This window comes from Erythranthe guttata, chromosome 2, assembly GCF_056151865.1.
Source record: "Erythranthe guttata isolate IM_541 chromosome 2, IM_541, whole genome shotgun sequence".
Taxonomy (NCBI): Eukaryota; Viridiplantae; Streptophyta; class Magnoliopsida; order Lamiales; family Phrymaceae; genus Erythranthe; species Erythranthe guttata.
In genome coordinates this window covers 14,050,857-14,078,578 of record NC_142534.1, presented here as the reverse complement: position 1 = coordinate 14,078,578, position 27,722 = coordinate 14,050,857, and the positions used below count along the sequence as shown (strand labels likewise).

Below are 27,722 nucleotides of genomic sequence, written 5' to 3'. Positions count from 1 at the left end.
ATGTTTTTAATTAAAAATATACAAGTGTTATTCAATTTGGGTCAAATGTAACAAGAACCAAATCCCAGCAACGCGGAAGCGCATTAACGTCGTATTTTGTCGATATGGGATCGAATTCAAGTAACTCCATTATTTCAAGACAATTCAAAAAGTTATTGTTACATCAGTCTTCATAAAAATTCAAAGCGGAAAGCGGAACGGACCACTACGAATGCAGAAACCAAAAAAAAAAAAATCCGTCGAGAAAAACAATCGCATTATTTGACGATACATGTCCTAGGGAACAAAGAAATCTTATGAAGTGTTAAATTACACCAATAATAAAATTATTTTCCATCTCGTTCGCCAAGCATTGCATAAAGCTGTCTCGAAATCACACCTCGCCTTTTGCTTACTCCTTTTTTTCTGAAATCTCTTTCAGTTTTTCCTTCAATTCACCGGTCTGCATAAGACGAACTAGGGCTTTAGTGCTCTATATTACCCACAAAAGCACATAAACAAAAATCAAGAACAAAATCGAGAGAGAAGTATAAGTAGAGAAAGAAAACCTGATGCATGTTAAGGATGATGTCAGATCCTCCGACAAACTCCCCGTTTATGAAAATTTGAGGAAATGTCGGCCAGTGGCTGCAATAAAAAAAAAATTATACATATTTATAGCAGAATAAAACATATGGGAGTATAATCTCCTATTGTACATCATCGTCATTCACTACAAGACGAAAAAGAAGAACTCACCTGAAGGCTTTTACAGCATCTTTTAGCTCAGGGTCTTCTAATATATTTCTTGCACCTACTGAAACATCTGCAAAACCGTATGCATAGATAAGAAGGTAACCAAAAAACAAATTGTGTACTTAAATTGCATGCAAGTAAAAAGAAGCATTCGACGTAAGCAAAACATCATACAACAAATTTAAAACATACTGTATTCGTTCAAAACCCTCACTGCTAAAGAACTGAAGCCACATCGAGGAAGAGCAGGCACTCCTTTCATGTATATCATAACAGGGTTTTCTTTCACATCCTGTAAAGATGGGATTAAATCAGCTTACATTGTGAAGCTGATACCTTCACCGAACAATATTTTAAGAATAAAAAATCACTACAATTAAAATATGAAACTTAGTCAAAAATATATAAATAAAAAATCATAGCGAATTCTCTGACACCCTAAGTCTCGATGCTGCCACTACGGAATCAGATGGAGGGGATTTTTTTACCTGCTCAACAATGTCTTTCAAGGAGAGGTCAGAACTCTCAATTTTACTAGTTGGCTGGAAATCTTCATGTGTATCAGGGTCACTAGGCACAGTAGTGGAAAAACGACGTATGCCCTGGTAGAGAGATCCAGATGCCTACACAGGTATTAATTAAACAATGAAAAAATAATATTAGAGTTGATTCCAACAATGCATTTCCACTAGCAAACATATATCAGGCAGCACAATATTTTATATATCGACACACAAATTCCAGGTCTAATTGCTAATTGCATGTAGTATAAGCAACCTGTTATTGATTATCGTGAGAGAAAAAAAATCACTTTCTATAAGCTGTGTTAATAAGATGATTTAATATCTAATCGAAAGCCATCAATTGCTAAGCACTAGTGTAAGCATCAATTTATGGATGATCAGGAAAAAAATAGCTTTTCACAAGAAATAATATACAACGGAAGACTTCGAAGCCCAAAAACTCTGATGACAATCACTTCAGGCTCCTTTTTCTTATCATTCACATATAAATCGTGTATTGATTGGATAATTAGTTAAGCTCTTATTTTCATCAACAATTCAAATGAGGCAATTATGTAATTGATTTTCTCGGAGGGGTGAGGTCTCGTGATCAGATGTACGATCAAAACCGGTTACAAAAGGGGACAACGTATCTACAACAATCTACACTAGGTAATGTTATATAAACAAAAAACAAACTGACAAACGACCACTGGTAAAAGCATAAATTCTGGAAAAAGAAAATTTTAAAAAATTGCAATTAGGAGAAGAAGTGATAAACTTACAGTCGAACTAGCAGCTGGAAATCCAACAATGCCTTTATAGATAATACTAGCCAGTGATCTTGCCATTATGCTAAAGTCAGTGCTAGTCTCTCAAAGCTGCATAAGAATCCAATTAATAGAAAATTTAATCTATATTACGGAGAGTAAATAGGCATTCACACAAACAAGAACTCGTTGCGGATAGGCTTCTCAAGTATAATTTTTTTTAAAGGTATAAATCAGGTTTAGAATGTATTTGAATGTGGGTTAAGTTACTAAATTCATTATCTAATGCCAACAACACTTTATAGAGGGATTTATTCTGGGGATCCGAACAGAGATATAAACAATCACCAAGAGTAATAATGAATTGTAGATAAACATCACCAACTAGCAGAAAGAGTGGAAAAAATACGACCCAATACATTGTAGATTAATGAAATAAAAAAATTCATGGAAGAATTCAAACACTGGTCTGTATACTAATAATAAAATATTTACTACACAAATATAACGAGAACATACATATTCCACGATCTGAAGGTCAATTTTTTCAGGTGTCATCAATAACTCTGATTTGGGTAGCAAACTATCGGTTTTACCGGAAAAAATAGTATTTCAAATGATGCAAATTCCAATAAAATATGTACACACAGCGATGGCTGAAAGGGAAAAACGGAAAGAAAGGGACTATCTTTGAACAGATATTCGGGAACCTTACGGCAAACAAATGAACATCTCTGGTCTAGAACATTTCACTAAATTTACCATACTTCAGAGAATTTCATATTCATGTCACAAATTACCAATTAATACTAGATTGATTACATAAACATACAACTCATGCCATTATATACTACCGAGGTTTTTCCAATCATTAAATATCAACTATTACAAGTAAAGATCATATTTTTTACTTTCAATTAGAGCTACTAACTTGCTGTTATGAATTATCACGACAGTAACTTGCTGTTGGTTTTCATATATATATATATATACCAAAATTTTAATCACGGGCAAAAAAAAGTGGTATCAAGCTGGTAAAACAATAGAATACACATACTTCAATTCATGAACAATCAATTAATCGAACGGAAAGAATTTACCTAATTCGAAATTAGGGTTTTTTATTTTCAGATGGTCGAGTGAGCAGGCGGATGGAGGTGGCGTTGCCGCGTCGTCGAGATTCGAGAGAAGAGGGATTGAGGCGGCGGTGGCGGAAGCTTCTGGAAACGATTTCGTCAACCGCGTAGGATTGAATCCCTTCAGTTTTCAGTTCGGTGGAAAAATTGTTTGGGTGATTTGGCTTTTGGAGGCCGACCGATTCAGAGCAGCAGAACGAGTAACTAAAAATTGGGGTGAGAATGATGATGAATTTGAGAAACGAGAAAAGAAGAAAATTTATATTTTCCGCCCCTAACGTTTGGGATTTTTCCAAATACCACCCCTATATAATCACTAATTGCCAACAAAACCCTCGTGTGATTGTTTTAATGAAATGTTTTTTACTGTTTGAAAATTGCTATTTACGGTTCATAACAAAAAAACACTTTATCTCTCTAAAACCTCAAAACTTCCCAAAAAAAACCCAAAACCCCCCAAACTGCAAATAGCCAAAAAAATAAAAATAAAAATTCGAAATCAATCTTGAAGAAGGGTTTTGCTTCGACTTTTTGAGGTAATTTCGACTCTTTTATGTGTACTATGCATTGGGTAGGTCGATTACGGAACCAATTTCATGTTAAAAAGCCTTACAAATCAATCTGTAGGGCTTTTTTTCTCGCAAAAACATGTTGGAACGCACGCCCATCTTGGGCGTTCAATTTAAAAAAAATAAAAATAATAATAATAATTTTGCACTGGACGCCCAACTCGGGCGCCCAAATGCAGATTGCACGCCCAAGTTGGGCTTTTACGCGTTTTGCCCAGTTTTTTGATCGAATATTTTTTTTTTTGCTATTTGCAGTTTGGGGGGTTTTGGGTTTTTTTGGGAAGTTTTTGGATTTTAGAGAGATAAAGTATTTTTTGTTATGAACCGTAAATAGCAATTTTCAAACCGTAAAAAGCAAGTCCCTTGTTTTAGCAAAGACCCCTAACACTATGAAAGTTAGTCAAAGCCAATAAGACCTTTGTAAGCGATCATCGTGCGTGCGCTACAATTGCCATCTTCACGACTGAGGGTGTGTTTTTTTTAGCCCACTATTAGTACGAAAAAGGCCATGCCCTTAACCTTCGCTACTAGGAAAGTAAGCAACTTCTATTAGCACCCGGACCTTGAGCCGAATTGCTTGTGTCATGTGCAAACGTCCGTCAGTGATGGTTCATTGATTTAGGCTCCTTCCCCCTTCTCAACTACGAAAAAGATCGAGAGGGGGCCCGAAAGCCCCCAAACCAAGAATGGAAACGGAAACCTTTCGGCCCACTTCCTGAAAAGACTCAAATACCCTTTAAATAAGAAATTTTGAAAATTACAGATTCACCATATAATTTTATAAGATCAACATGAAGTTTTTCAGATTTTCAATTCAGTCCCTCACATTTTAGAATAGCCACCTCTCCGAATATTGAGGCCTCGTCATTTTGAACATGCTCCACATAATAACTCTCTAGCATATTCATGTGCTTTCCTTAATTATGCATGTGAAAAACATGTTTGTCAAAAATATGACCTTTTTTTCGCTATGGTTAACGATTCATTGTTTCATTTCAGATAAGAACTGAGACAAGTGTTTAATTTAGCAAAAAATAAATTAAATTAATTTAATTTAGCAAAATTAATCAAATCTGGCAGTTGATACTAGCATAATTCTATTAATTTAGCGGAATATTAAGGTGGTGTTTGCAAATGCTTTTTGAAAGTGATTATGCGGTTTTTTTTTCTCATAATCTGTTTTCAGGTGTTTGCAAAATCAACTTTTGCTTTTGCTTCTCTTAAAATAATCTGCTTTAAGCTATTTTTTTAAAAGCACCCCTAACCCTGTTTTTTCAATTTTAGTTCATTTTCCGAATTTTTTGCAAACACCCCCAACTTTTAAAAATAAGCACTTAAAACTAACTTAAATCACAATCACTAACTTCTGCTTTTAAATAATCATTTGCAAACACCACCTAAATATATCAAATTAATACTTAACACTTTGCCACTGAGTCGGGACCGGAGATAAATTATTATTTAAGAGATGTTGTTAATTAATCAATTATTTATTTATCTAGGTTGTATATATTTTGCTTTTCAATCAATCAACAACATCAAAAAGAACAATGCAAAATCTTTTGGTTGTTGAAAGATTAATAACTTAATAGTATGGAAAAAGCCGGTCTTCACGGTAAATACCGGTTTATTTGATGCTACACTTATCGAGGTTTATTAGCCGTTGATCTGCACATAATCACACACATTTTCTACCGCGAAGGTAATTTCCGATTCCCCATTTGAAGTACAAAATCAGAACACCAAAGTTATTATTACCAATTTGTTTTACTAACTATATGAAATATTTGTGATAGAGTTCTTTGGCTATAGCAAGAGCATCACCTTGTGCATTTAATGGGTAAATCTCCACACCTTTTTGCCACTTGTTTGAATATTCAATCCACTCTTTTCTCCATTCCTCCAACTTAAATTCCTCGTTTTCTTCTAAGCTTTTCGATAAACGCGTAAAATACATCGACGCCCGCGGAAGATAGTACCCTTCTAGTAGTCCACTCCAAAACTTATTCGCTGAACCAAGAAAAAAAAAAGCAAGTTATTACCGAAACACCCCTCACAAAGAAAAATCGAAAAAAGAAAAAGGTAAAGAAATGAACCCACCGTAGTCGTGAAGCTTGCTTTGCACGGACTTAGTGTTGTCGTACCACATTGTTACTTGCGTCCTTGCGTTCCACTCGTACTAAATCGTGAATGTATGATTAGAATGAAAAATAATCGAATAATTAAGTGATTTAATCACCGAAAGAGGGAGATGAAGAAAATCATATTCTCACCTGCTTCTTTTCATCTGCATTCGACGAAAGCTTTTTTGCACTTTCGAGCCAAGTGCCGAGTAGAAAATTATCGTCCGAAGCAAGAAGTTTATCGATGTCTTTGATGAGTTGTAGGAATTTCAGAGAATGAAAACTTAGAGCTTTTGCATCCTTATCCTGAAAAGCATTTATCGCACTCAAGTACACCTCGTTTGCAAGTTTCGAGAGTGACTGCCTTGTTAAATCCACCAAATCGTACCTGCAACAAATTCAATTTCGGTATATGTCTATATCGAAAAAAAATCTACAATTTGCGAATTGATTTTTCTTTTTTTTTTTTAATGGCGATTGAAGTTTTTACCTGTACGTGGGAATTTCAGCGAGTTCATTTCCAGCATCAATGAATAGCTTTAAGGCAGTGATGGAGTCCCGATTGTTATACCATAAATGAGGCTGAGGCAAAAAAGACATCGTTTCGTGGATAAAAAACCTCATCTTTTGTTGTACACCTGTAAATTTACGTCTCTGAATTATTTCGAGTTGATTGTTTACGGATGGATCCCAATCAGGAAATTTCACTATGTAGTCCTTGTTATGGTTCTGCATGAAATTGAGTTGGAAACCGATTAATCGGTGAAACTAGAGGAGAAACAGAATTTTTCAATAAAAACACCGCGAGATTAAAAAAAAAGAAAAAAAAAAGGCGTACGGCAATTCCATCAGTGCAGTTATATATGGTACGATGAAGAATTTTCCATGCAGACTCGACTTCATTTACAGATTTACCATATCGTCTACGTGAATAAGTTGTCAGCCATTCCTGCAAGTTAAAAGCACAGAAATTTGATGTAACTAACTTGAGTACCCAAAAAAGGTTGTTAAAATCGGAAGTAAAATCGCAAAATCCGATTTTACATTTTTACTACCGCATAACTTCTAATATTGTAGTACTAAGCCATGTAAAAATCATTCGGTATCGGGATCAAAATCGGTAAAGTTGCGATTTTTTTTAGGGATTTATAAGGATTTTACTTTTTAAAATCGAATAAAAGCCCATACTTTTTCTTACCTTAAGTTGAACTGAATCATTTCGAAATGCCATTTCAGACATAAGCTCATACACGACAGGATTATGTTCGATTCCTTCCATGCACATGCCGACACCAATCTGTCGTCAAAAGCAGATAAATTAAAATACTAAAAAAGAGAAATTGCTGGAATTATCGAAGCAGAATAGCTTACCATTGTCGAATTGTTGCTGGTACGAGCATCGATAGGTCCTGAAGCCACTGCATCCAACACGCCATACATTTCGATATTTCCACCAAAGTTATGCAGCATACACCTGTTGTTACATACTAGATGTTACTAAACGGAAAACGGAAAATCGAAGCAGCGAAAAACTTCAAAGACAATTAAAAAGTAAAATGTAATAAAGTAACAATCTTGAAGTACAAGATCAAGCATAGTGAAGCAGTTACATACCATATATAGGGAGTGTTATAAAACTGAGACGAAGATTTCCAAATTGGTTTGACTTCAGCAAATAGATCGAGCACTATCATCTTCCCAAACGGGACAGAATGTAGAAGTGCCTGCCAAAAACGAAGATTAGATTCATTAATAGAACTATTAAGAGAAGCCAACTCAGCCTGAAAAGGCGAAGAACAATTGCAAGACTAATAAAGAAGATATTAGACACTCAAGTGTTTGGCTAAGCTTATAAGATGTTAAAAGGAGCTTATAAGATGTTTTAGAGCTTATAAGCTCTTCCAAAGTGTTTGGTAAATTTAAAAAAAATCTTAATTTTTTTAAAAATAAGCTGTTGGAGAGCAAATAATATCTTTTTAAAAAAAGTACCTCTACCCCACATTTTTATTTAAGATCTTATAATGAGTAAAAAGTGGAAATAAGCTCATTATCCAAACACTCCAAAAATTAATCCTAAAAATATGATGTAACAACTTATCAGCTCTAAAAACATCTTATCTGACGTAAGAGCTTATGTGCTGTTTAAAATAAGCTTAGCATAGCAAATAGAAAAGTGAAGGTGAATGTATTTTTTCTCGACTCTAGTACCTCATACCTTCATTTGTGGTGGTTGCCAAAACGTTGAATCTGTATAGAAGAGCCAACCCTAGAAATAGATCAAAATTGTTAAAGCCGAGGCACCATTAAAAAAATAAAAAAAAATATTTGATAGAAAAAAAATTATCTGCATTTTGAAGGTTGAGTAAAAGCAAGATTAGCAGCATACTTGCATTAGCCACACTGCATCTTTGTTGACTTTAGACATTGTCGTATATACTGCAGAACCGAGGGATGAGATATATGCCGGGTCACTTGTAGGTGGAGTGTTCTCGTTGAACGTGTCACTGAAATCGTAATAATTTCACACTCAAAATAGGGGATGCACAAAATAAGTATCATATGAGATTTTGTATATCGTTGAAAAACGGCAGTGAATAAGAAATTGTCAAATTGTTTTTACAGTTCAGTAAACTTGCGAAACTTTTGATACGGAGTTCGTTTAATTTGTAGTAGTCCTAATTCTCTTACCATATAGTATCTGGTTGCCAGAAATCTCACTCAACTTTGCTAATACAACGTTCGTTCCAAAAAGTAAATATTTAATATAACAGGATAAGCAAGAATTAAAAGAAATTACCAGCTATAGATGTCGGTGATATCTCCATATTCTGCATCAAACGTATAACCCAAAAAAAGAGAAATTAATGGATTTTAATTAAAGAAAATAAAGCAAAATTAATGGATCCGGATAGTTTTGTCCCTTAATGGCTCGTATAAACACGGATTGCTTCCGGTGAACAAACTGTTGATCCCGTTAGATTTTAGATTTTAACTAAATTCAATCCATGGAGCCAAAAAAACAATTTAAACAAATAATAAGAATAATTAAATGCATACCTTTAATCTGTTGTTTGATGAATGCTTCTCCAATTTCAATAAATAAAGGATCGGAAGGATCTAAAAGATAAGTGCAACACCATCGTTTATCACCGTCAACAGTATTCCTGTAATTAAGAAGTAAATATACATATGAAATAGATTTCTCGTTACGAAAAAGAACTGTAGCATGGCTCTTATCATACTTCAAATACAAAAACAAAAGCATATACTATTGTATGTGCATGATGAATCTCGAATCATTGGAATAAGCTATACGGATCATAAGCTAGCATAGCTCTTTGTCCTAATCTTGACTTGTTGAAAATTACAATTTTACCTTGACCAAATATTGAGTAAATTATACATTTAAATTACATATAGACCTAACTTAGAAGGATGATGGTGTAACATGTCTTGAAACAAATGTTTTAGTGAGTAAAAAATTTCATTTGTTTAATTGTGGTTAGAATTGTAATCTAAATTCAAATAAAAAAACATCGAGCAAAAAGAAAAACGAAGTACCAGTCACCAAGTCGGCTTATGTTTGCTTTCGGAAAAATTGTTTTTAGTGCAGCCGGTACATTCCCAGAAAATGATGGAAGAACTATCACAAGACATATAGTATTTAGGTTTATCACGAGCCAACTCATAAACAAAATAAAGATAAAATTATTAAAAAAAATGAAGCTGAAGCATACCTGGAGTCATCCCGAGCTCGACCATTCGAGATAATATATGTTTTTGCAACTTCAACTGTTCGCTTAACCAATTCTCGGTCAAGGGTCCACCCCACCTTCAGTATTAAAGAAATTGGAATAAGAACCTCTTGGAATCGGAAACAGAGAGTAAAAGATGCAGAAACAAGCTAAGAACAATTATTCCAAACTTATGTTTTATCATTCCCTGACAACTAGCACACAGAAAAGAAAGAAAGAAAAAAACGAAAACGTTCAAACATAATGAAAGGCCAGAAATGCAAAAGGAAGAAATATGCAAAAACCTGTGTAAGTTTCCCATACGTGCCCAAGCAAGAAAGGCAGGTCCACCAAAGAAATCATTCAAATCGCCCTTAGTAATATTAAACTCCTGTATCAAAAAAATTAAATTAAGAGTACGACAATCAAGTATAATTATTACGAGCACTTGAGTTAAGAAAAGACTAATGCAACGCTAAGTACACCAATTCCATAACAAGTATCAATAAACAAATCAAAGAAAAAAAATCGATAGTTTTCGAACGACACGAAAAACGTACTGCAAAAACTTTTTGCCAAATGGATTCCTGTCCCGTGAATGCTAGAGGCAGGTTAACTCCTTGAAGTGCCATCCAATCGATTTCCTTTTCCCATCTTTCCCAATCCCACCAAACATACGAATCTGCCGATTAAATGGCCAATTAAAAATCTGCTAAACTGTTCACAAAAGCAGCAATCTTTAAAGACAGAAAAGAATGCATGTCGTATATCTCAAACCAATTCAAGGCTGGCCTACATGAGTTTATAAATTTAGAAGAATAAGAGGCACACACACACATACGATATTTTATCGAACCAAAACTACAAAAAAAGTATATTATGTTCCAAAAGCACCCCAAATTACACCTTTTCGATCTTTTCGGTAGTGTCTTCTTTATTACTAATGACCAAGTTGAGAAAAAAAAAAAAAAGGAGTATTATCCACTCCAAACAATCTCTTGCAAAACCATATTTCTATCATGCATATCGCATTTCAGACATTCAGAAATTCTACAACATTGACTTGATGACTCATCGCCTTTGTATCTGATTTCAGCTTGTAATTGACTTTTTCTCCAGAATGAGTATTACAGGATAGTTGGCAAGTGGACATTGGAAAACAAAAACAGCATATGTAAAGGATTAGAAGGACACATACACCAGGTAACTACTAACAAAAGCAAGCACAAGTTCTGAGATTAAGGTTTCATGACGAAACAAATTAACCATTAGAATAAAATCAATAAACGAGAAGTAATTATAAAGTCTTTATCACCGTCACTAAGGAAACTCAAAAGCAAAGAAACTTAAAATAAATCCGTATTGAATGCAACTGCATCTACATCTACATATTAGGTCAACGAAAAAAAAAATAGTAACAGAAAAATGAATCGGTCGAATAAAATGCTTACAGCTGGAAGTGACAACATTCTGGTAATAGTTCCAAGGAACAGGACGCTGAATCATCACACCCTCGTTTCTCACTGGAGGAAGTGATCCTGGCTTCGGAACTGACGCAAGCTGAGCACCGCCTGTCTTCTCCCAAGAAACGTGGGCCCCACACATGTACTTTAAATACCAGTGAAGTCCCGATGTGATATCAACTGCTGTAGTTCCTTTTATCCTAGGTTGCAAGTAAATCAAATGTATTATTTTTCAACTTTGCACAAAAAACATGAATGCATTATTAAAACCATACTCATAAAGTGTTGCCTCTCTTTTATTAAACTTTCAGATGTGATGGCGACAGTGTCGGTCGTTTATTTTATTTTTTTTCATTTTTGCCACTCTTTTTCTCCACTATGGCAACATATCAAATGTAAAACGGAATGTACACAAATAAGCTATACGGAGAATACTTCAGCAGGATAAGATAAACCTTGAGAAAAAAGATTGAACATTAGACTGTACCTACATTATTTCAGCCGAATTTCTACTTGAATTCTTGTAATTGCTTATTTGAAAGCAGCTATTTCCACCACAGGCATCCTAGTGTTTGAGATCAATTACATATAATTAAAAACATATTGAATACAGCCGATCTATTCAACAGAAATAAATCACCCATAAATATATGGGATACTTCAATTCAATAACTTAGTCTGCAGTCTGGTCCCAAAATAAAAAAAAGCCATAATCGCACATTGTCAATAATAAAACAGAAAGAATAATACACATCGTATTCAACTAGTTCTTCAAGAGCTTATTTCTCTACAAAAATCAAAATCTTGATAGTTTTTCAGTACAAGGATCAGCCACAGCATTGTTACGCTCCAAATATTACAAAATGATCACATTGTATTTAAGGAAATCATTCCTCAATGCATGCGATATTAGTCTATCTGTAACAAAGAGTTGAAAAAGTCTAATGCAAAAAATCACTTCTTTTGGCAAAGTCATAGAGTTCATCTCATCATGACAGTGAATTGATTGAAAAAATAATGAAATCAAGAAAATGGTGGAAGAAACTAAAGAAAGTTCAGGAATCAAGAAACCGATGGAAGGCTGAAAAGAAATAATTAACAATTCTTCATAATAATGTTTTAAATAAATAGCAAAATCCAATCACCAGGGAAAAACAAAAACAATCGCACAAATGAAGAAAAGCCGGAATTGAGTGAATCAATTCATCAAACAGATGGAGGGCAAACAAGTTCAGATGAAAAATTACCTTTGTGATGACCTTGAACTCAAAGCTTGACAAATGGGATGGAAGTAGTCTACGAAGAACACCTACGGCAGCGGATTCTTGCTCCGACGGAGATGGTTTCTTGGTTTTCAGACGACTCACTAAAGATTCTATAACCTCTGATTCTTGAAATGAAGACGAGGAGCATATGGGTAATAAGATAATCGAAATTGTTATGAACAACAACTTCAAATTCTTGTAAGATTTCATGTTTCTGAATGTAAAAAAAAAAAAACAGTGCAATTTTTTTCTTGATTGTTTCGTATTTATACTGGGAGTGGACTCAAGAATGCTGAAACATTTAATCATTTAAAAATAAATGGGTTTACAGTTAGCACCCTCATACTATCGTTATTGACGCATATACCTCCTTGTACTATAAAATGCGACAAAACAGCCCCTCACCTTACCAGTCAACTCTCACATCTCTAACTGTGTTAGTTTATGCGGTGTAGTTACCTTTTTACCCTTACTCTTATTTGATATAAATTCAATTTTCTGATTTTGTAACTTGGGCAAAAAAATTGAACACGTACATCAAAACAAAAGTGGTTCCAGAAAATAAATGGTTCAAACTAACCCAAAATAAATTTTATATTTATTATGCTCTACCATAATTAATCATATTTAACTAAATTTAAATATTGATAGTACCCTAAAATTCAAGAATACATTGATAAATAGAAGTTAGTGACTAAATAAGTAAAAGTCGGTGAGTGTTAGTACAATTACACATAATTGTTCACCTCTAATGGGAGTGGGGAGGGGGTGGGGTATTTGTAAATATTAAGTTAAATTAGTAATTTTTCCCATACGATGCACCGGGGTATATTTCAAAAGTAAACATAATGATTAGTTTAATATAGGGTAAATTACAAACACCCTTTGAGGTATGGTCAAATTACAAAAAAACTCCTCTTGTTTGGATAATTACATTTACCCCTCAACTATGATTTTTTCTTACACCTCCACCCTTATAGTGTCAAATTCAACATAATCATCTAGATTTCGTGAAATTTGCAAGAGGGGTGTTTTTGTAATTATCCAAACGAGAGGGGTGTTTTTGTAATTTGACCATACCTCAGGGGGTGTTTGTAATTTACCCTTTAATATATAACAATAATAATTATAATAAAATTTATGAGTGATATCGGTAACAACATTACTTTTTATACAAATTTAATAATACATACTCATTTCGAAAAAAATATATATAAACTTAATTATCATAATATGAAATTGGTCATTAAATAAATGAAGCAAAGAAAAATTAAAGAAAATAGACTAGGTAATAATAGATAAAATTAATAATAACAATTATAAAAACATAGTGTTGTGTATAAGGACTGTGCAAGTCGAGATTTGGTTAGAAGTAATTAGAGAAAAAAAATTAACTGCAAAATATATATACATAAAATAGGGTTTCTTAGACTGCCCTACGTTTCTTTCCTTTATATATAAGATTACCGAAATTTCCCTCACCTATTCATAACTACCAAAAAAATCCCTTTGACTAACGGTTGAACAAATTTCTTTAACAAAAAACATGCAATGTACGACTATATGCTCTCAAGTTAAATAAAATTTAAAAAATAATAAAATTACTAAAACCCCCTCTATGTATAGATGATTACCAAAAAAACCCCTCAAATATCTATAATTACTAAGAGAACCCCAAGGTTTGTTACAATTTAACGTCTCCATGACAAGATTTTGTGTTGCAAATTCCGACGTATTATATTTTTGCTCTGATGAAATTTTCAATGACATTTCGACAACATGAAAATGACGATTACTTTCGATGATATTTACGATATCAATATTATTATATATTTAATATTATAGGTGAATTAAAAAATATATAATTATTGAATTCAAAAACTAGAACACAATTTAAGAAACTCTTTATATTCTCCCAAAAAAATGATATTTTAGCTCAATTTCTAGTACAGTTTGTTTGTCCTAGTCACTCTATTATTATTTTTTTCTATTCTTTTTTACTTTTAATTATATGCAAAGAATCAGTATTTCTAATAATATGCACAAAATTAACTAGTCCATCTTGAAATATACTCTCTTTCAAAATTACAATATTTATTGTTTTAAAATAATACAATAGATAATACATACCTCCTTCTCCTCGACCAGCTGCCAGGTGGTTCAAAGTTCAAACCGCCGGGCTAAACTAGGGGTGTAAATGAGTCGGCTCGACTTGACAAAAGCTATAACTCAAAATCAATTTTTTTTGAGCTCGAACTCGAGCTTTCTGACGAGCCGAGCCTGAGTTCATTTTTAATTATTCGTGAGCTTGCAAGCTTATTTTTATTTTTATTTATTTATTTATTTATTTTAAATACAATTAACATAAAATAAATAATAAATTCATATAAGTAATTAAAAAAATAAATTACAGATCTTTATTTTGATTTTTTTTACTATAGTTTATTGTAATAAATTTCTAATTATATTATTAAAAAATAAAAAAGAATATACAAAACGGCTCAGGCTCGAGCTCGAGCTCAGAAAAACAATACTCGAAGAGCTCGAGCTCGTCAAAATGGATGCGAGTTCGAGCTCCAGCTCACCAAAACAGCCAAACTCGGCTCGAGCTCGGCTCGTTTACACCCCTAGGCTAAACACACAACATTACAAGGGCCTTTTTGCAAATAAAATAATATCGGAGGTTTTTTTATTTAACAATTCAATACAACACAGGGTAGTAAATAGTAAATACTAAATACAATAAACTCCTTCATATAGTGAGGAAGTTCCTTTCCTTCAAGCTTTCAACAGTGTCCTTAATGCTCACTTCCATAGGCATGAAATTGATGCCCAAACCCTCTGCTCTCTTCTTCGACACCTCGTACGTTGGTTCTTCCGTTTCACTGCCATTTAAGATAATCAGAAAGTTAGCATTTCTTAATTACGAGATATATTTTTTTTTTTTGTCGAACACTATTGACATAGAGAAAAAATGAGGTAGTACGTGAATAGACGAATAAGCTTACGCTAGAGGAACATCGATGGTTGGATAAAGCTTATGCAGAATCTGCTGAGTCGCAGAATGACTCAGCATTGCTCCGATCAGAATATATCTGCCGTTAGCTGATGGATTCTCGAAAGCCGAAATATGCGCATTAGCAACGTCTCTAACGTCAACGAATCTATACGACTTGTACACTTCCTTCCCTGTCGAACGAGATTAAACGAAAATTAACAACATAATGCTAGCTAATTATGGTCTTCTAATTACATGATTAATTTAAATTACGGTCACCCCCATGAGGTAATGTCAAATTACGAAAAAACCCCTCGTGTTTGGTTAATTACAACTACTCCCTCAACAATGAATCTTTTTACACGTCCACCCTTACAGTGTCAAATTTAGTGGAATCGTCTAAATTATGGGGATATTCTCCAGTTTGTACCCGTTTTACTCCAATCGAGCTCCACATTCAGAAACTAGATGATAATAAAATGTGTCTCTTGGCTGGTAAATATCAAATTGTGGTGCATCAGAAATTGCATTTTTCACAAAACGAGTACAAACTGGAGATCATTTCACGGAATTTAGAAAATTATGTTGAATTTGACACCATAAAGGCGAACGTGTAAGATGATTCATAGTTGAAGGGTGGTTGTAATTACCCAAACATAAGGGTTTTTTTCGTAATTTAACCTTACCTAAGGGGTGACCGTAATTTACCCAATATATATTAATATATGTGTATATGATACCTTTAACGATGTCCAAGAAAAGCCGAGAAGTGAAATTGAGAGTTGGCTGAAGGAGTGGACCTATCACAAGGACAGGATTCATTGTGACCAAGTCAATGCCGTTTTCTCGTGCAAATTTCCACGCAGCTTGCTCGGCCAAGGTTTTTGCAAGAGGATACCACAGCTGGAACCATAGTTAGTTTCGTTAATTAGTAACCACGGTTAGTAAAAACGTACGATTCTCTGAGATAAACAATTAAAACAAACCTTAGCTTCTTCGCAGAATACCGTGTCTGAAAACCAGGTTTCGTCCACTACAACACCATCGATTTTCGGCTTTTCGTTGAACATAACCGAAGCTATGGAGGATGTTATCAACACTCGTCTAACGGACGACGCTTTGCTGCATGAATTCATGACATTGAGCGTTCCTTTTACTGCCGGTTCGACCAGCTCTGCCTAAATAAATGCCGAAACGACTAATTAAATCTCCGAGCGATTCAAACTAAAAAACACGATATTCTAATTTTAGTTGCATTTACGTTTACAGGAAAAAGGAAAAAACGAGTCACCTTTGGATCGGGAGGTGAAAGGATAACAGGGGAAGCTGTATGGAAAACAGCTACACAACCGTCAATCACTGAATCGAACGATCCTTCTTCGATTAAGTCGGCTTCGAATATGTGTAATCTTTCATCGGCTCCTTCAAGTGCCTTTAGATGCCCTACTTTACTCGGATCGCCTATTTTCGTACAAATTTACGAACGAAATTAACGAAAAAGAGATTAAAAAAATAATAAAAAATTATACAATCTTACGAAGATTCAGTTGCATAGTTGGATAAAGGGATCCTCATTAAACCAACATAAGAGTTCATTCGATCAATAACCGGAATAATTATCGAGCGAACCAAATATCAAATGCACTTAGTTATAATTAACTAACAGTCTAGTCAATTAGGAGAGTTGGTGCCTAATCTTTGATCACGGGTCAAAGTCTAGGGTTTGAATTTTAATCTTCCCCTATGATGTGGCTTATTCCTTAATTAAAATACAGTAAAATCTCTATAAATTAATACAGTCGGGACTAATAAAATTCTATTAATTTAGCGAAATATTAAATTATTGAACTGATAATTTAATACATGTTTACCGAGCCGGGACTGGACGATATTATTAATTAAGCGAGGTTTTATTAATTTATCGAGTATTAATTTATAGAGGTTCTACCGTGGAAGGAATTGATCTCATCCCACATTAATTAAATAGTAAAAAAATGTATTTAATATTCAGCATAATCAACATTTTAAGGTACATGATCTCTCATTGACTAATTGATTTCTTAGTATTGAGTTAATTATCAACACACGATATCATATGACTTAACTGAGGTTGCGAACGGTGGCTCTGACAGTATAACCACGGTGAAGCAAAAGCTTAACTAGCCATGATGCTAGGTAACCCGATGCTCCTGTTACGCACACGACCTTTCCCCCTTCGCTCATCCTCTCTCTCTCTCTCTCTCTCTCTCTCTCTCTCTCTCTCTCTCTCTCTCTCTCTATATATATATATATATATATATATATATATATATATATATATATGTCTTTCTCTCTCTAGAATTAAGCAGTAGTGGTGTGTGATGTGTGTGAAATGTTTGATGAACTGAGTTCTTCACTCAGCCACTACGGCTTAGAAATATCTCCTGGCCCGGCCGGCAAGGAATAAAATATTTAGGGTAAATTACAACCGCACCCCTCAGATAAAGTGTAATTACAAAAACCCCTTATTTTTAAGAAATTACATCTAGCCCCTGCAGTTTGTAATTTCTTACATTCACCCCCTACAAAAGGGTGTTAATGCAAAAAATATACAAATGGCAAGGATATCGATGCAATTATGGAAACATGAGGAGTTTTCTTTAAATAGCTCTTATCTGAAGGGAGTGATTGTAGTTTACCCAAAAATTTATGTCATGTCAGCATAATGGAACATAATATTCGGTTTTTTCCCAATGACTCGCATCTTTTAAGTACATAAAGTAGTTATTTCTTCCACTTTCCACCCTTGAAATATAGTTTCCTGCCACTCTGCACCCTAAAAAATAATTAATAACAATTTATACAGTTGAAATACAATAATCATACATAATGCACCTCAAACAAACTTTTAAAGCTAATAAAGATAATTTAATATGTTTAGAGGTATTTTTAGGGCTGCGAAATGTCAAATCATTTTTTTGTACTAATCCATCTTTTTAAAACTATAAAGTGCAAAAATAAAAATACATCTCATCAATATATTAAAAAAAAAATCACAAAAAGATATTTCACAAAAAATAAAAGGAATAAAAAAAAATTCTTCAGTTATTTTGTTATGAAGTTATTCGTAAAATTATATTTATTCCAAAGATTTCTGCCAATATTTTCACTAATTAGAATAAAAGATCAATTAATCAAATAATTTAGTGAGAAATTTTTATTTTTTTAGTAAGAAAATATAGTTTTTTCAGTAACTCATTGTGAATTTTGTTTTTTTGGCATTTTGTACGCTCAAAATTATGCTGGAGGTAGAAGAAAATTTGTTATTTAGCAGTTAGCACCTTAGAAATAAAAAAAAACAAATAAAAAAAATGTGCTCATTATGTTTTAAATATTCAATTTATGGTGTATTGTGAATGATTTATTATTTTTCGAGCGTGTAAAATGCTATTTGTTTTTTTAAAGGGTGCAAAGCGTCAAAGTGCAAAGTGAAATTAAGTTGTTATTTCCTTACTATTGTCAATAATAATGTTTTCTAGCTCGATAAAATCATTTTTTGTTTTTAATTACTCCATTCGTTCCAAAATAATTGACGTTTTAAGTTGTTGCGCACATATTAAGAAAATTAATAAGTATGTTTGGATTTTGGGAAAAGACATATAATATCACTAACATGCCCATGTAATTAATATCTCAATCCTCATCTAATTAAGAGTAATAACTAACGAGGGCATAATTGTGTAAATAGTAATTAATGCATCATTGCAATTATAAAGTGACTGATAATATGAAAAAAAAAAAAAAAAAACTCCCCAAAATGACAGTTAATTTGGAACAAAGGAAGTATTATTGGCGATAATGAAGAAAAGGGTTCATATTTTATTTGGGATCAAACATCATATGTATAACAGAATAGATGTATTCTTAGGCTTACAAACAACGATTAATCAAATTAATCAAATGTATACACATAAATAAATAATTAATTGTTTACATAATTTCTAAAAATTAATTAGAAACTAAGGAAGCCCTTATCCTTCAAACTTTGAACACTGTCCTTAAGACTCACCTCAACAGGGGTGAAATCTATGCCCAAACTTTTTGCTCTCTCTTTCGACACTTCGTAAGGAAGATTTGCAGGCTCGTTTTCTTCACTACTGCATGCAACCGAACAATCGTAATTAGCCACTTTTACTCTCTAACTCACATTTTTCGAACTTTCGACGATTAAATCAATATATACAGTAGAACCTCGATAAATTAATAACCTCAATTAAATAATAATTTCTCTCGGTCCCGACTCGGTGAAAATGTGTCAAATTAATAACTCGATAATTTAATAATTAGCTAAATTAACAGAATTTCCCTAGTCCTGACTGTATTAATTTAAAGAGGTTTAACTGTAAATATACCAAAAAAAACTTACCTATGTGGTAGGTCAAGAGAAGGGAAAATCCGATTTAATATTCCGAGTGCTTCGAACGAATAGGTCACCCTTCCGACCAAACAATATCTTCCGTTTGCAGAGGGATTCTCAAACGCTAGAATATGCGCAAGAGCAACGTCTCTCACGTCAACGTATCGGTATATTCCACTTGTCCATAATTGTTTTCCTGCATAATTAAGCACTTGCTAGTTAATATTATACACAATCAACTAATTTTCTTCTTCTATTTTTCCTCAAATTTATTTTTTTTTTAAATAAATTTTGCCATTCCAATTTTTCACTATCTAGACTTCGTATAGACTTTTTTTTTTCCTGATTATTACGTGGTTTTCAAACAAATAATACATTGAACACCTTCTTTAACGAGATTCAAAAGAGCCTCGGAGGTCAAATTGAGAGTTGGCTGAAGTAGAGGACCGATAACGAAACCCGGGTGTAACGTAACAACATCGAGTCCGTTTTCGTCCGCATATTTCCATGCAGCCTTCTCTGCTAAAGTTTTCGAGAGTGCATACCATTCCTGAAAGTAAAGAGTATTTTTATTACTATTATTATTACGCTTACTCTTGCAATAAAACATCGTCTATATTGCAGATCGAATCAAATACTTCTCTTATTCATTGTTCGTAAATTAAGATAATGAATTATGCTCTTATTAAAGAACAAAAATCATTTTCTAGAGCTTGGAATCATATATTATAGGGTAAATTACACCTACACCCATGAGGTATGCTAAAATAACTTTAAAGTCCCTGTAGTATCGGTAATTACAATCACCTCCTCGAAACATTGTTAGGGTTCTAACGGACTATTAGTTTCAGGCAGTGGTGGAGACGACATAGAGCTAAGGGATGACACGGATCTCCTAACATTTCTTAAATCATTATTTTTTATATAATATTTATAAATTTTCGTCTATGGTAGCATTAACGACCACGAGGAAAACAAATATAGTGCATATCGATCCACAAGACATGATATTCTGGATCCGCTAATTGTTTCTGGGGTGCAATTACCAATACCACAAGGACCTTAAACTTATTTTGGCATACCTCATAAATGTAGGTGTAATTGACCCTGTATTATATATACATACCTTTTTTTCCTCGCAGAACAGCGGATCAGAATACCAAGTTTCGTCGACTATAGCACCAGAATTTAGTGGACTAGGATTGAACATAACGGAAGCCATCGAAGATGTAATAACAACTCGTTTGATCGACGGTACTTTCTTGCATGATCTAAGAACGTTAATCGTTCCCTTCACTGCAGGATCTATCAACTCTTTCTGAGATATGTCAACAAAAAAAAAAAAACCGAAAATAAATATGATTACATTGCGACTCGGTCTAAATATGTATTGGAAGTAACAAAAAAAAAACGGACCTGTGGATCGGAAGCTAAAAGGAAAACGGGAGACGCTGTGTGGAAAACACATTCGCAGGCATCAACTACAGAATCGAAAGATCCTTCTTCGAGTAAGTCGGCTTGATACAAATGCAATCTTTCCTTAGCTCCTTCAAGTGCCATTAGATGTTCAACTTTTCTTGGATCACCTGAGTTAATTTATTTATTATTATTTTATTTTATTTTACTGGAAAACGCTTAGTTTCGATTTTCGAACTTTATTTACTGACCAGTTTTACAATCAATTTTGGGTTTTTTAAATTGTTTCAACAAATTTCTGCTAACATTGCTCAATCAGTTTTAGGGGGGCATTAGAAGTACTTAGCTGAAACAATCATCAGAATTTCCTGGATAAACAGCATAAAAAAACCCGTGTTAAGACAAACCTGCACCAAAGTCCCTTGTGTTCTTTTTATTGCGTAAAAACCCCGTGTTTCATTTTTGTTTTCATGAAATCCCCATTTGCGATAACTATAGAGGGGGTTTTATGCAAGTTTTTTGTAACATGGGGGAATTTGGTGCATGGTTTTGCAACATACGGGGGTTCTAAGCAAAATTAATTTATTTATTTAAAATTGAAATTATTTTCTTAAATTAAGTCGAGTGCATCTATTAATTTAAAAATATGAAAAAAAACTCGAGATGGAAGTTGGAACAAATTCTCAAATTATTTATGTTTTTTTTACATATAATTAATCCATAATAAACTATAAAAATATATAACAATTCTAATAAACAAATTATATATTTAAAAAAAATCAATTTTTTTAAATACATTAATAAATTAAATCATATAAAAATGATTTTCTTAAAAAAACATTCACCACCTATTAAATGTATATTTTCATTGTGACCGGATAAATATGTTCGACTTAATTTAAGAAAATAATATTAATTTTAAACAAATAGATTCATTCTGCATAAAATCCCTTTGTCTTGTAGAAAATATACACCAAATCCTCCTCTATTATGAAAAAATTGCATAATATCCCCTGTATAGATCACGGCATTAACTTTTAACGAAAAAAAGTGATTCCGTTCAAAGTACAATGAAAATTGAAACACAAGGGGGGGTTTCACGCAAGAAAAAAAAAATACAGGGAGATTTGACGCTAGTTTTTCTTAACACAAAAGGATTTTATGTTGTTTACTCGAATTTACTTGAACCAAAATCGACTAGATCCTTTTCTATGCAATTATAAGCAGTTTAGTAAAATAAGCACTAATTTATAAGGCTGTATCTGGTGTGTGTGTGAGTGTTAGAGAGAGAGAGTGAGTGTTAGAGAGAGAGAGAGAGAGATACTGAGGTTGCGGACGGTGGCCTTAACGGTGTAACCACGGTGAAGCAGAAGCTTAACCAGCCATGAAGCTATGTAACCGGATGCCCCCGTTACACAAACCACCTTTCCCATTTCCGTCAACAAATTCCACCTCTCTCACACCTTTCGTGTGTGTGTTTGTGTGTGAGAGAGAGAGAGAAAGAGAAATAATTCGGGAGGAAGAATCAAAGAAATTAGTTGTTTGGCCGTCGTATTCTTTCTTTTGATAATCGAAGAGATAATAACAAGAGACTTTTTGTCCTTATACTATCCACCAACATTCATTTTTAGTTTGGAATATTATTTTTTTTTCTCACCACTTTAGTCCTTATACTATAAACTCAAATTATCCATTTATTCCTATAATTTTGTCACAAAAATATAAATTCCCCCACAAATCTATCAACAAAAGAGAAAATTAAATTTTTTTAAATCTGTTACATGAGATCAAAAGGACGAAATGTGTAGAAAAATGCTCGGGTTTTTTTTTGCAAGAACTGTCCTTGTGTCATTTATAATAGCCAAAAAAAAATATCTTGTTAAAAGAATTAGCAAAGACCCCATATCGAAGTTAGTAAAAGCCGAAAAACCCCATAACAGCTTTTCGTGATGCCCAATCGCGGATTGTGAGGTTGGAGTAAGTTTGTGGACACGAAAAGTCAAACATACCCTTAAACTTCAAAATTTTGAAAATTATAGTTTCAACTCAGAATTTAATAAGTCCCAACTTAAAATTTTTAAAATTTTCAATTCAGTCCTCTTCTTCAATCTGCTCCACATCATCACTGTATGCTGCCATCTTCGTGATCAAACGATGCATAAATCACCGAAGATCAGAGAGAAAATAACGTCTTCCCCAAAATTCTTCTTCTTCCCCATTGAAATCACCATCACCAATGCCTCCGCGCCACCCCTTTCCTTCCACCACCTGCCTCCTCCGCTATCCTTGCTGCTGACACCCTTCGTTACAGGGCTAATTCCCCTTCTCCTTCACCGCCAAGTTCTTGGAACCCCCCCCTCTGCCTTCTCGTGCGCGCCCGTCCATCCTCCCTCCTCAGTACGACACTAAGCTACCATTCGTGGTCAAAGCTACTTTTGGCTGTGGGCTGGTTCAATGTAGATTTAATGGGGGACATACATTTTCTGGCTTAACCGAGCCGTACAACTTCGATTCCGGCGAAATATAGGAGAGGTGGTCTTGCTCGAAATATGTTGGAGCAAGGCAGACATTTTCCGGACCAATTAGACGGCACCACTTTAATTGCAGCGAAATGTCAGGCATGAACACCGAAGTGCGTTGGAGAAGAGGACTTTCAGACTTTGGGTTTTGCTGCAAAGCTTTGAGTTTTTTTATTTCCCTTTTTTTTTATTTTTTTAGTATTTCTTTATAAGGGTAATTTGGTCAAATCACACAAGTCAACAATAAGTTTCGAAATAAGGGCCAGTGTGGTTTGAAAAACACAACATATATGGAACTTCTTGCTAATTGTTTTAATAGATGGTGGTTTTTGGCAATTAGAAATAACACTGGGGGGGAGTTTGTACTATTAGCTCAAAAATGCTCTTTCAATTGAAGAAATGGATATATGAAAAACAAAATATTAAATAGGGTAAATTAGACATATAACCCTAAAGTATGCTAAAATAACTTTAAGATCTCTGTGATATTGGTAATTACAGCCACATTCCTAAAACAATTACCGGAGCCTAGATTTTATGTCCAGGAACCGATATGCACCATATTTGTTTCTCGTGGGGGCCGTTAATGCCACCATAGACGAAAGTTTATAAATCTTATATAAAATAATAAGAATTTAAAAAATGTTAGGAAGTCATGTCACTCTAGCTCTATGTTTTCTCCACCACCACCTGAAACTAATAGTACGCTGAAAAGAACTATTGAGTGAAGAAGAGAGACTGCAAGAACAAATGAAAGATGATGAATATGATAGTGATTTGTCAGGAGATATATGAATCTGACAATCATTAGACTGAGTGGTGTGAATTCAAAAGGCCTGCAATTGCAAATGGAGATCCTATAATTTTCAAGGAGTTAGATGTTTGCTGATATCCATGAATTTTGAGATGCTCTCTTGCATAGTATGTGATTAGAGAGGGGAGTCAAAATTGTTGGGGAAAAAATAAAATGAAAATTAAATTAGATTATACTAAAATCTCATATATATTCTAATTCAAATCAATAAAAAAAAAAAAAAATTGGAACTTGAAATGAAAAATATTATGGTAATTTACATCTACATCCCCGAGGTATGTTAAAATAACTTTAATGTCCCTATAGAATTAGTAATTACAATCACCCCTCTAAAAAAATGTTAGAAACCTTAGCGGAATAAGCATTTGATAAGTTATTCCGTTAGGGTTCTAACGGACTATTAGTTTATGGCAGTGGTGGAGCCAACATAGATCTAGGATGTGTGACATGTCTCTCATAACATTTCTTAAATCCTTATTATTTTATATAAAATTTATAAATTTTCGTCTATGGGTAGCATAAACGACCCGCATATCCGTCCCCAGGACATGAAATTTTGGTTCTGGTAATTGTTCAGGGGTGTGATTGTAATTACTAATACCACATGGACATTAAAATTATTTTAGCATACACCATGGATGTAGGTATAATTTACCCAAAATATTATTATAAAAATAATAATAATAATAAATTCCGGAATTCAAAATCACAGTACAATTTCCACCCCCCGCTACCCGCCATAAAAACTGATTGAGAAATGTGGCGACTTTTTAAACTTTTCCCCTCCACACAAAAAAAGGTTTAATCTTTTTCTCCTTCAAAAATCCCTTTCTTCTTCGTTTTCTCTCTCTACATTTTGATCGACTGTATCTTCAATGGCGACTCTCTATTCCTCAATCTCTCTCAATTTCACCTCCCTCTGTATATCCGCTCCATCTTCTACAAAAAGGATTCCCAGAAAAATTTATGCATCAGCTTCTCAGGAATCGACATCGGCCACAAAATCGGAAAATTTTAGTGTATCCGGAAACGGATCGTCTCCCAAGGCGCCCTTTGTTGAGCCCTCGAAGCAGCCGGAATCGCCCTACAGTTACGCTCTGGCAAACCCTAATGGAAGCCCGGTCGTGCAATTTATGCAGTCTACTGAGTCCACCATCGAAAGAGTAAGTCGAACTCCTTTCGAATAAGCTTTCGGGTTTGACGAGACGTGCTGTTGATCGTTCAATTTTGATGTTTTTCGAAAAATTTAGTTGTTAATTTGTTGTTATTGATTCAATTGTATTCCTAGTTTATAAAATGATTGCTAGAATTAATCATTCTAGTGTGCTCGAATCTTGATAGTATAAAGGGTAAATTACGGTCATCCCCTGAGGTAAGGTCAAATTACGTAAAAAACCCACCGTGTTTGGTTAATTACAACCACCCATAAATTATGAATCTTCTTGCACATCTAAACTTGCGGTGTGAAATTTAGTGGAATCTTTTAGATTATGTAGAATATTCTTCACTTTGTACCCGTTTTACCTCATTCGAGCTCCACATTTTGAAACAAGATGATCATAAGATGTGTCTTTGGCTTGTGAATATCAGATTGTGGTGCATTAGAAACTGCATTTGTGCACAAAACGAGTACAATCTAGAGAACATTTCACAGAATCTAGAAGATTATGTTGAATTTGACACCATAATGATGGACGTGTAAGAATATTCATACTTGAGGCCAGTTGTAATTATCCAAACATGAGGGTTTTTTTTTTTTTTTTTGTAATTTGACTTTACTCTAGGGAGGTGGCCGTAATTTACCCATTATATTAATGTTTCCAAAACAGTAAACAGCAGAGAATGATTCTGACTTCTGATAAAAAAAATATTATACAACGGATGCAATAGTCGGAAGAGATAAGTAATATACCATGTAAATAAACCACGAGTTAAGCATTCATGTTTGAAAATCATCTAAGAGAAGAGACTTATCGTATAATTCGATTCGACATCTTCTTTTTATATGATCTACTTGTCTGGTTATGCTCTGCAAATCCAAAACGTAGTTTAACTGATTTCGTATCTTTAATGTGTGAATTTGTATCTGTCTATGCAGGTCATATTTGACTTTCGGTTTTTGGCGCTTCTGGCAGTTGGGGGTTCATTAGCAGGTTCTTTGCTGTGCTTTCTTAACGTAATTTCTCCTTCACAAATTTCTTCCACTGTCAATCCTCGATTTTGGACATTTATTTCATATTGTTTACTTTTATTTTATTGAAATAAATTTTATAGTAGATTGGTTGCCATTTGAGCTTCACCCGAAATTGTTCTGGAATTCACCAAGTCCCGATGCATATGTAGCTTATGTTATCATGTTAAAAGCAAATCTATTTACTCTTAAAATTACCGAAGATCGGTTCAAATGACATGTAAACTTTTGTAGGGATGCGTGTACATAGTTGACGCATACAAAGTATATTGGTCAAGCTGTGTCAAAGGAGTCCATACTGGAAAAATGGTTCTCCGATTGGTTGAAGCTATTGGTGAGTTCCGTTTGTTTTTCTATTTTGAGAGAGAGAGAGAGAGAGAGAGAGAGAGAGAGAGAGAGAGAGAGAGAGAGAGAGAGAGAGAGAGAGTTTTCTGATAGAATGTTTAGTTTCTCGTTAATGCAGATGTATATCTTGCGGGGACAGTCATGTTAATATTCGGGATGGGATTGTACGGACTATTCATTTCAAATGTGCCTAACGACGTACCTTCCGCCAACGACCGTGCACTGACGGGCTCTTCCTTATTTGGCATGTTTGCTTTGAAGGTATTATCTCTAAGTATATGTATCCCTTTTTTTTTTCGTATCAATAAAATTAAAAGATATCTAATAATTGAACATCGATTGGTGGTGCAGGAGAGGCCAAAGTGGATGAAAATCAGTTCGTTGGACGAGCTAAAGACTAAAGTAGGGCATGTGATTGTGATGATTCTGCTGGTGAAGATGTTCGAAAGGAGCAAGATGGTGACAATAACGACGGGATTGGATTTGTTGAGTTACTCTGTGTGTATATTCTTGTCTTCGGCTTCTTTGTACATTCTGCACAATCTGCATAAATCGGATTGACCGAAAACAAGAATTGGCTTTGTTATATGGCACATGAACTTTTGTACAAAACTCTGTAACTTTTCAGTTTACACCTCGAGATGAAATATATATTTATATTATATATCTATATATATATATATATGTATGTCATCTTGATTACAAAAGCTTGGAAGGCAAAGTCCAAAGAACCATTTAATAAAAA

General features: G+C 33.9%; 5 protein-coding genes across 9 annotated transcripts; 1 reads left to right on the top strand and 4 right to left on the bottom strand.

Annotated features, from left to right (window-relative positions):
- Window positions 1-115: 115 nt before the first annotated feature.
- Window positions 116-3,472, bottom strand: GRX4 (glutaredoxin 4). Its single transcript, XM_012994202.2, has 7 exons — window positions 3,109-3,472; window positions 2,024-2,119; window positions 1,224-1,358; window positions 928-1,027; window positions 739-805; window positions 549-627; window positions 116-442 (listed from the first exon to the last, which is right to left on the bottom strand). The coding sequence occupies exons 2-7, from the start codon at window positions 2,087-2,089 to the stop codon at window positions 392-394; spliced, it is 498 nt and encodes a 165-aa protein (XP_012849656.2). The 5' UTR covers window positions 2,090-2,119; window positions 3,109-3,472; the 3' UTR covers window positions 116-391.
- A 1,801-nt stretch (window positions 3,473-5,273) lies between these two features.
- CYL1 (alpha-N-acetylglucosaminidase family / NAGLU family) lies at window positions 5,274-12,693 on the bottom strand. 4 transcript variants are annotated; one of them, XM_012994315.2, is made up of 19 exons: window positions 12,281-12,663; window positions 11,525-11,598; window positions 11,022-11,233; window positions 10,131-10,252; window positions 9,876-9,961; window positions 9,574-9,668; window positions 9,398-9,479; window positions 8,894-9,000; window positions 8,634-8,664; window positions 8,223-8,340; window positions 8,052-8,102; window positions 7,451-7,560; window positions 7,208-7,310; window positions 7,035-7,133; window positions 6,675-6,785; window positions 6,327-6,565; window positions 5,987-6,224; window positions 5,814-5,892; window positions 5,274-5,723 (listed from the first exon to the last, which is right to left on the bottom strand). In XM_012994315.2, the coding sequence occupies exons 1-19, from the start codon at window positions 12,605-12,607 to the stop codon at window positions 5,488-5,490; spliced, it is 2,520 nt and encodes an 839-aa protein (XP_012849769.2). In that variant the 5' UTR covers window positions 12,608-12,663; the 3' UTR covers window positions 5,274-5,487. The 4 variants fall into 4 exon arrangements, with proteins under 4 accessions (XP_012849769.2, XP_012849770.2, XP_088668177.1 ...); XM_012994316.2 differs by having other exon boundaries at window positions 11,521-11,598; window positions 12,281-12,615; XM_088812051.1 differs by lacking the exon at window positions 11,525-11,598 and having other exon boundaries at window positions 12,281-12,693.
- Window positions 12,694-14,944: 2,251 nt separating this feature from the next.
- Window positions 14,945-17,676, bottom strand: LOC148772405 (phenylacetaldehyde reductase-like). The gene is made up of 6 exons (XM_088812042.1): window positions 17,402-17,676; window positions 16,588-16,757; window positions 16,283-16,474; window positions 16,037-16,199; window positions 15,307-15,487; window positions 14,945-15,183 (listed from the first exon to the last, which is right to left on the bottom strand). The coding sequence occupies exons 1-6, from the start codon at window positions 17,517-17,519 to the stop codon at window positions 15,051-15,053; spliced, it is 957 nt and encodes a 318-aa protein (XP_088668168.1). The 5' UTR covers window positions 17,520-17,676; the 3' UTR covers window positions 14,945-15,050.
- Window positions 17,677-19,134: 1,458 nt separating this feature from the next.
- On the bottom strand, window positions 19,135-22,742 carry LOC105969485 (phenylacetaldehyde reductase). Of its 2 annotated transcripts, none has more exons than XM_088812036.1 (6): window positions 22,433-22,742; window positions 21,109-21,278; window positions 20,819-21,010; window positions 20,077-20,242; window positions 19,702-19,888; window positions 19,135-19,432 (listed from the first exon to the last, which is right to left on the bottom strand). In XM_088812036.1, the coding sequence occupies exons 1-6, from the start codon at window positions 22,539-22,541 to the stop codon at window positions 19,288-19,290; spliced, it is 969 nt and encodes a 322-aa protein (XP_088668162.1). In that variant the 5' UTR covers window positions 22,542-22,742; the 3' UTR covers window positions 19,135-19,287. The 2 variants fall into 2 exon arrangements, with proteins under 2 accessions (XP_088668162.1, XP_012849690.2); XM_012994236.2 differs by having other exon boundaries at window positions 19,135-19,429; window positions 22,433-22,680.
- Window positions 22,743-25,198: 2,456 nt separating this feature from the next.
- On the top strand, window positions 25,199-27,637 carry LOC105969486 (uncharacterized). The gene is made up of 5 exons (XM_012994239.2): window positions 25,199-25,604; window positions 26,540-26,617; window positions 26,867-26,966; window positions 27,096-27,238; window positions 27,329-27,637. Exons 1-5 carry the CDS (start codon window positions 25,317-25,319, stop codon window positions 27,536-27,538), a joined length of 819 nt encoding a protein of 272 aa, XP_012849693.2. The 5' UTR covers window positions 25,199-25,316; the 3' UTR covers window positions 27,539-27,637.
- The last annotated feature ends 85 nt before the right edge of the window (window positions 27,638-27,722 follow it).

What these genes read in the sequence shown, in the direction of transcription:
- LOC148772405 (XM_088812042.1), bottom strand. Translation starts at nt 17,519, where the DNA reads ATGAGCGAAGGGGGAAAGGTCGTGTGCGTAACAGGAGCATCGGGTTAC. An exon ending in TTTCTTGGACATCGTTAAAG is followed by an intron (nt 15,488 to 16,036) that starts GTATCATATACA and finishes CTCGTTCGACAG; the next exon opens with GGAAGGAAGTGTACAAGTCG. An exon ending in ACCATCGATGTTCCTCTAGC is followed by an intron (nt 15,184 to 15,306) that starts GTAAGCTTATTC and finishes CTTAAATGGCAG; the next exon opens with TGAAACGGAAGAACCAACGT.
- LOC105969486 (XM_012994239.2), top strand. Translation starts at nt 25,317, where the DNA reads ATGGCGACTCTCTATTCCTCAATCTCTCTCAATTTCACCTCCCTCTGT. An exon ending in CTGAGTCCACCATCGAAAGA is followed by an intron (nt 25,605 to 26,539) that starts GTAAGTCGAACT and finishes CTGTCTATGCAG; the next exon opens with GTCATATTTGACTTTCGGTT. An exon ending in CCGATTGGTTGAAGCTATTG is followed by an intron (nt 26,967 to 27,095) that starts GTGAGTTCCGTT and finishes TCGTTAATGCAG; the next exon opens with ATGTATATCTTGCGGGGACA.
- LOC105969485 (XM_088812036.1), bottom strand. Translation starts at nt 22,541, where the DNA reads ATGGGAAAGGTGGTTTGTGTAACGGGGGCATCCGGTTACATAGCTTCA. An exon ending in GGCCACCGTCCGCAACCTCA is followed by an intron (nt 21,279 to 22,432) that starts GTATCTCTCTCT and finishes AAATTAACTCAG; the next exon opens with GTGATCCAAGAAAAGTTGAA. An exon ending in TCTCTTGACCTACCACATAG is followed by an intron (nt 19,433 to 19,701) that starts GTAAGTTTTTTT and finishes GGTTGCATGCAG; the next exon opens with TAGTGAAGAAAACGAGCCTG.
- GRX4 (XM_012994202.2), bottom strand. Translation starts at nt 2,089, where the DNA reads ATGGCAAGATCACTGGCTAGTATTATCTATAAAGGCATTGTTGGATTT. An exon ending in GAGGGTTTTGAACGAATACA is followed by an intron (nt 806 to 927) that starts GTATGTTTTAAA and finishes ACGGTTTTGCAG; the next exon opens with ATGTTTCAGTAGGTGCAAGA. An exon ending in GATGCTGTAAAAGCCTTCAG is followed by an intron (nt 628 to 738) that starts GTGAGTTCTTCT and finishes TTTTTATTGCAG; the next exon opens with CCACTGGCCGACATTTCCTC.
- CYL1 (XM_012994315.2), bottom strand. Translation starts at nt 12,607, where the DNA reads ATGATTAAATGTTTCAGCATTCTTGAGTCCACTCCCAGTATAAATACG. An exon ending in CATCAAACAACAGATTAAAG is followed by an intron (nt 8,665 to 8,893) that starts GTATGCATTTAA and finishes CGTTTGATGCAG; the next exon opens with AATATGGAGATATCACCGAC. An exon ending in CCAGCAACAATTCGACAATG is followed by an intron (nt 7,134 to 7,207) that starts GTAAGCTATTCT and finishes TTTTGACGACAG; the next exon opens with ATTGGTGTCGGCATGTGCAT.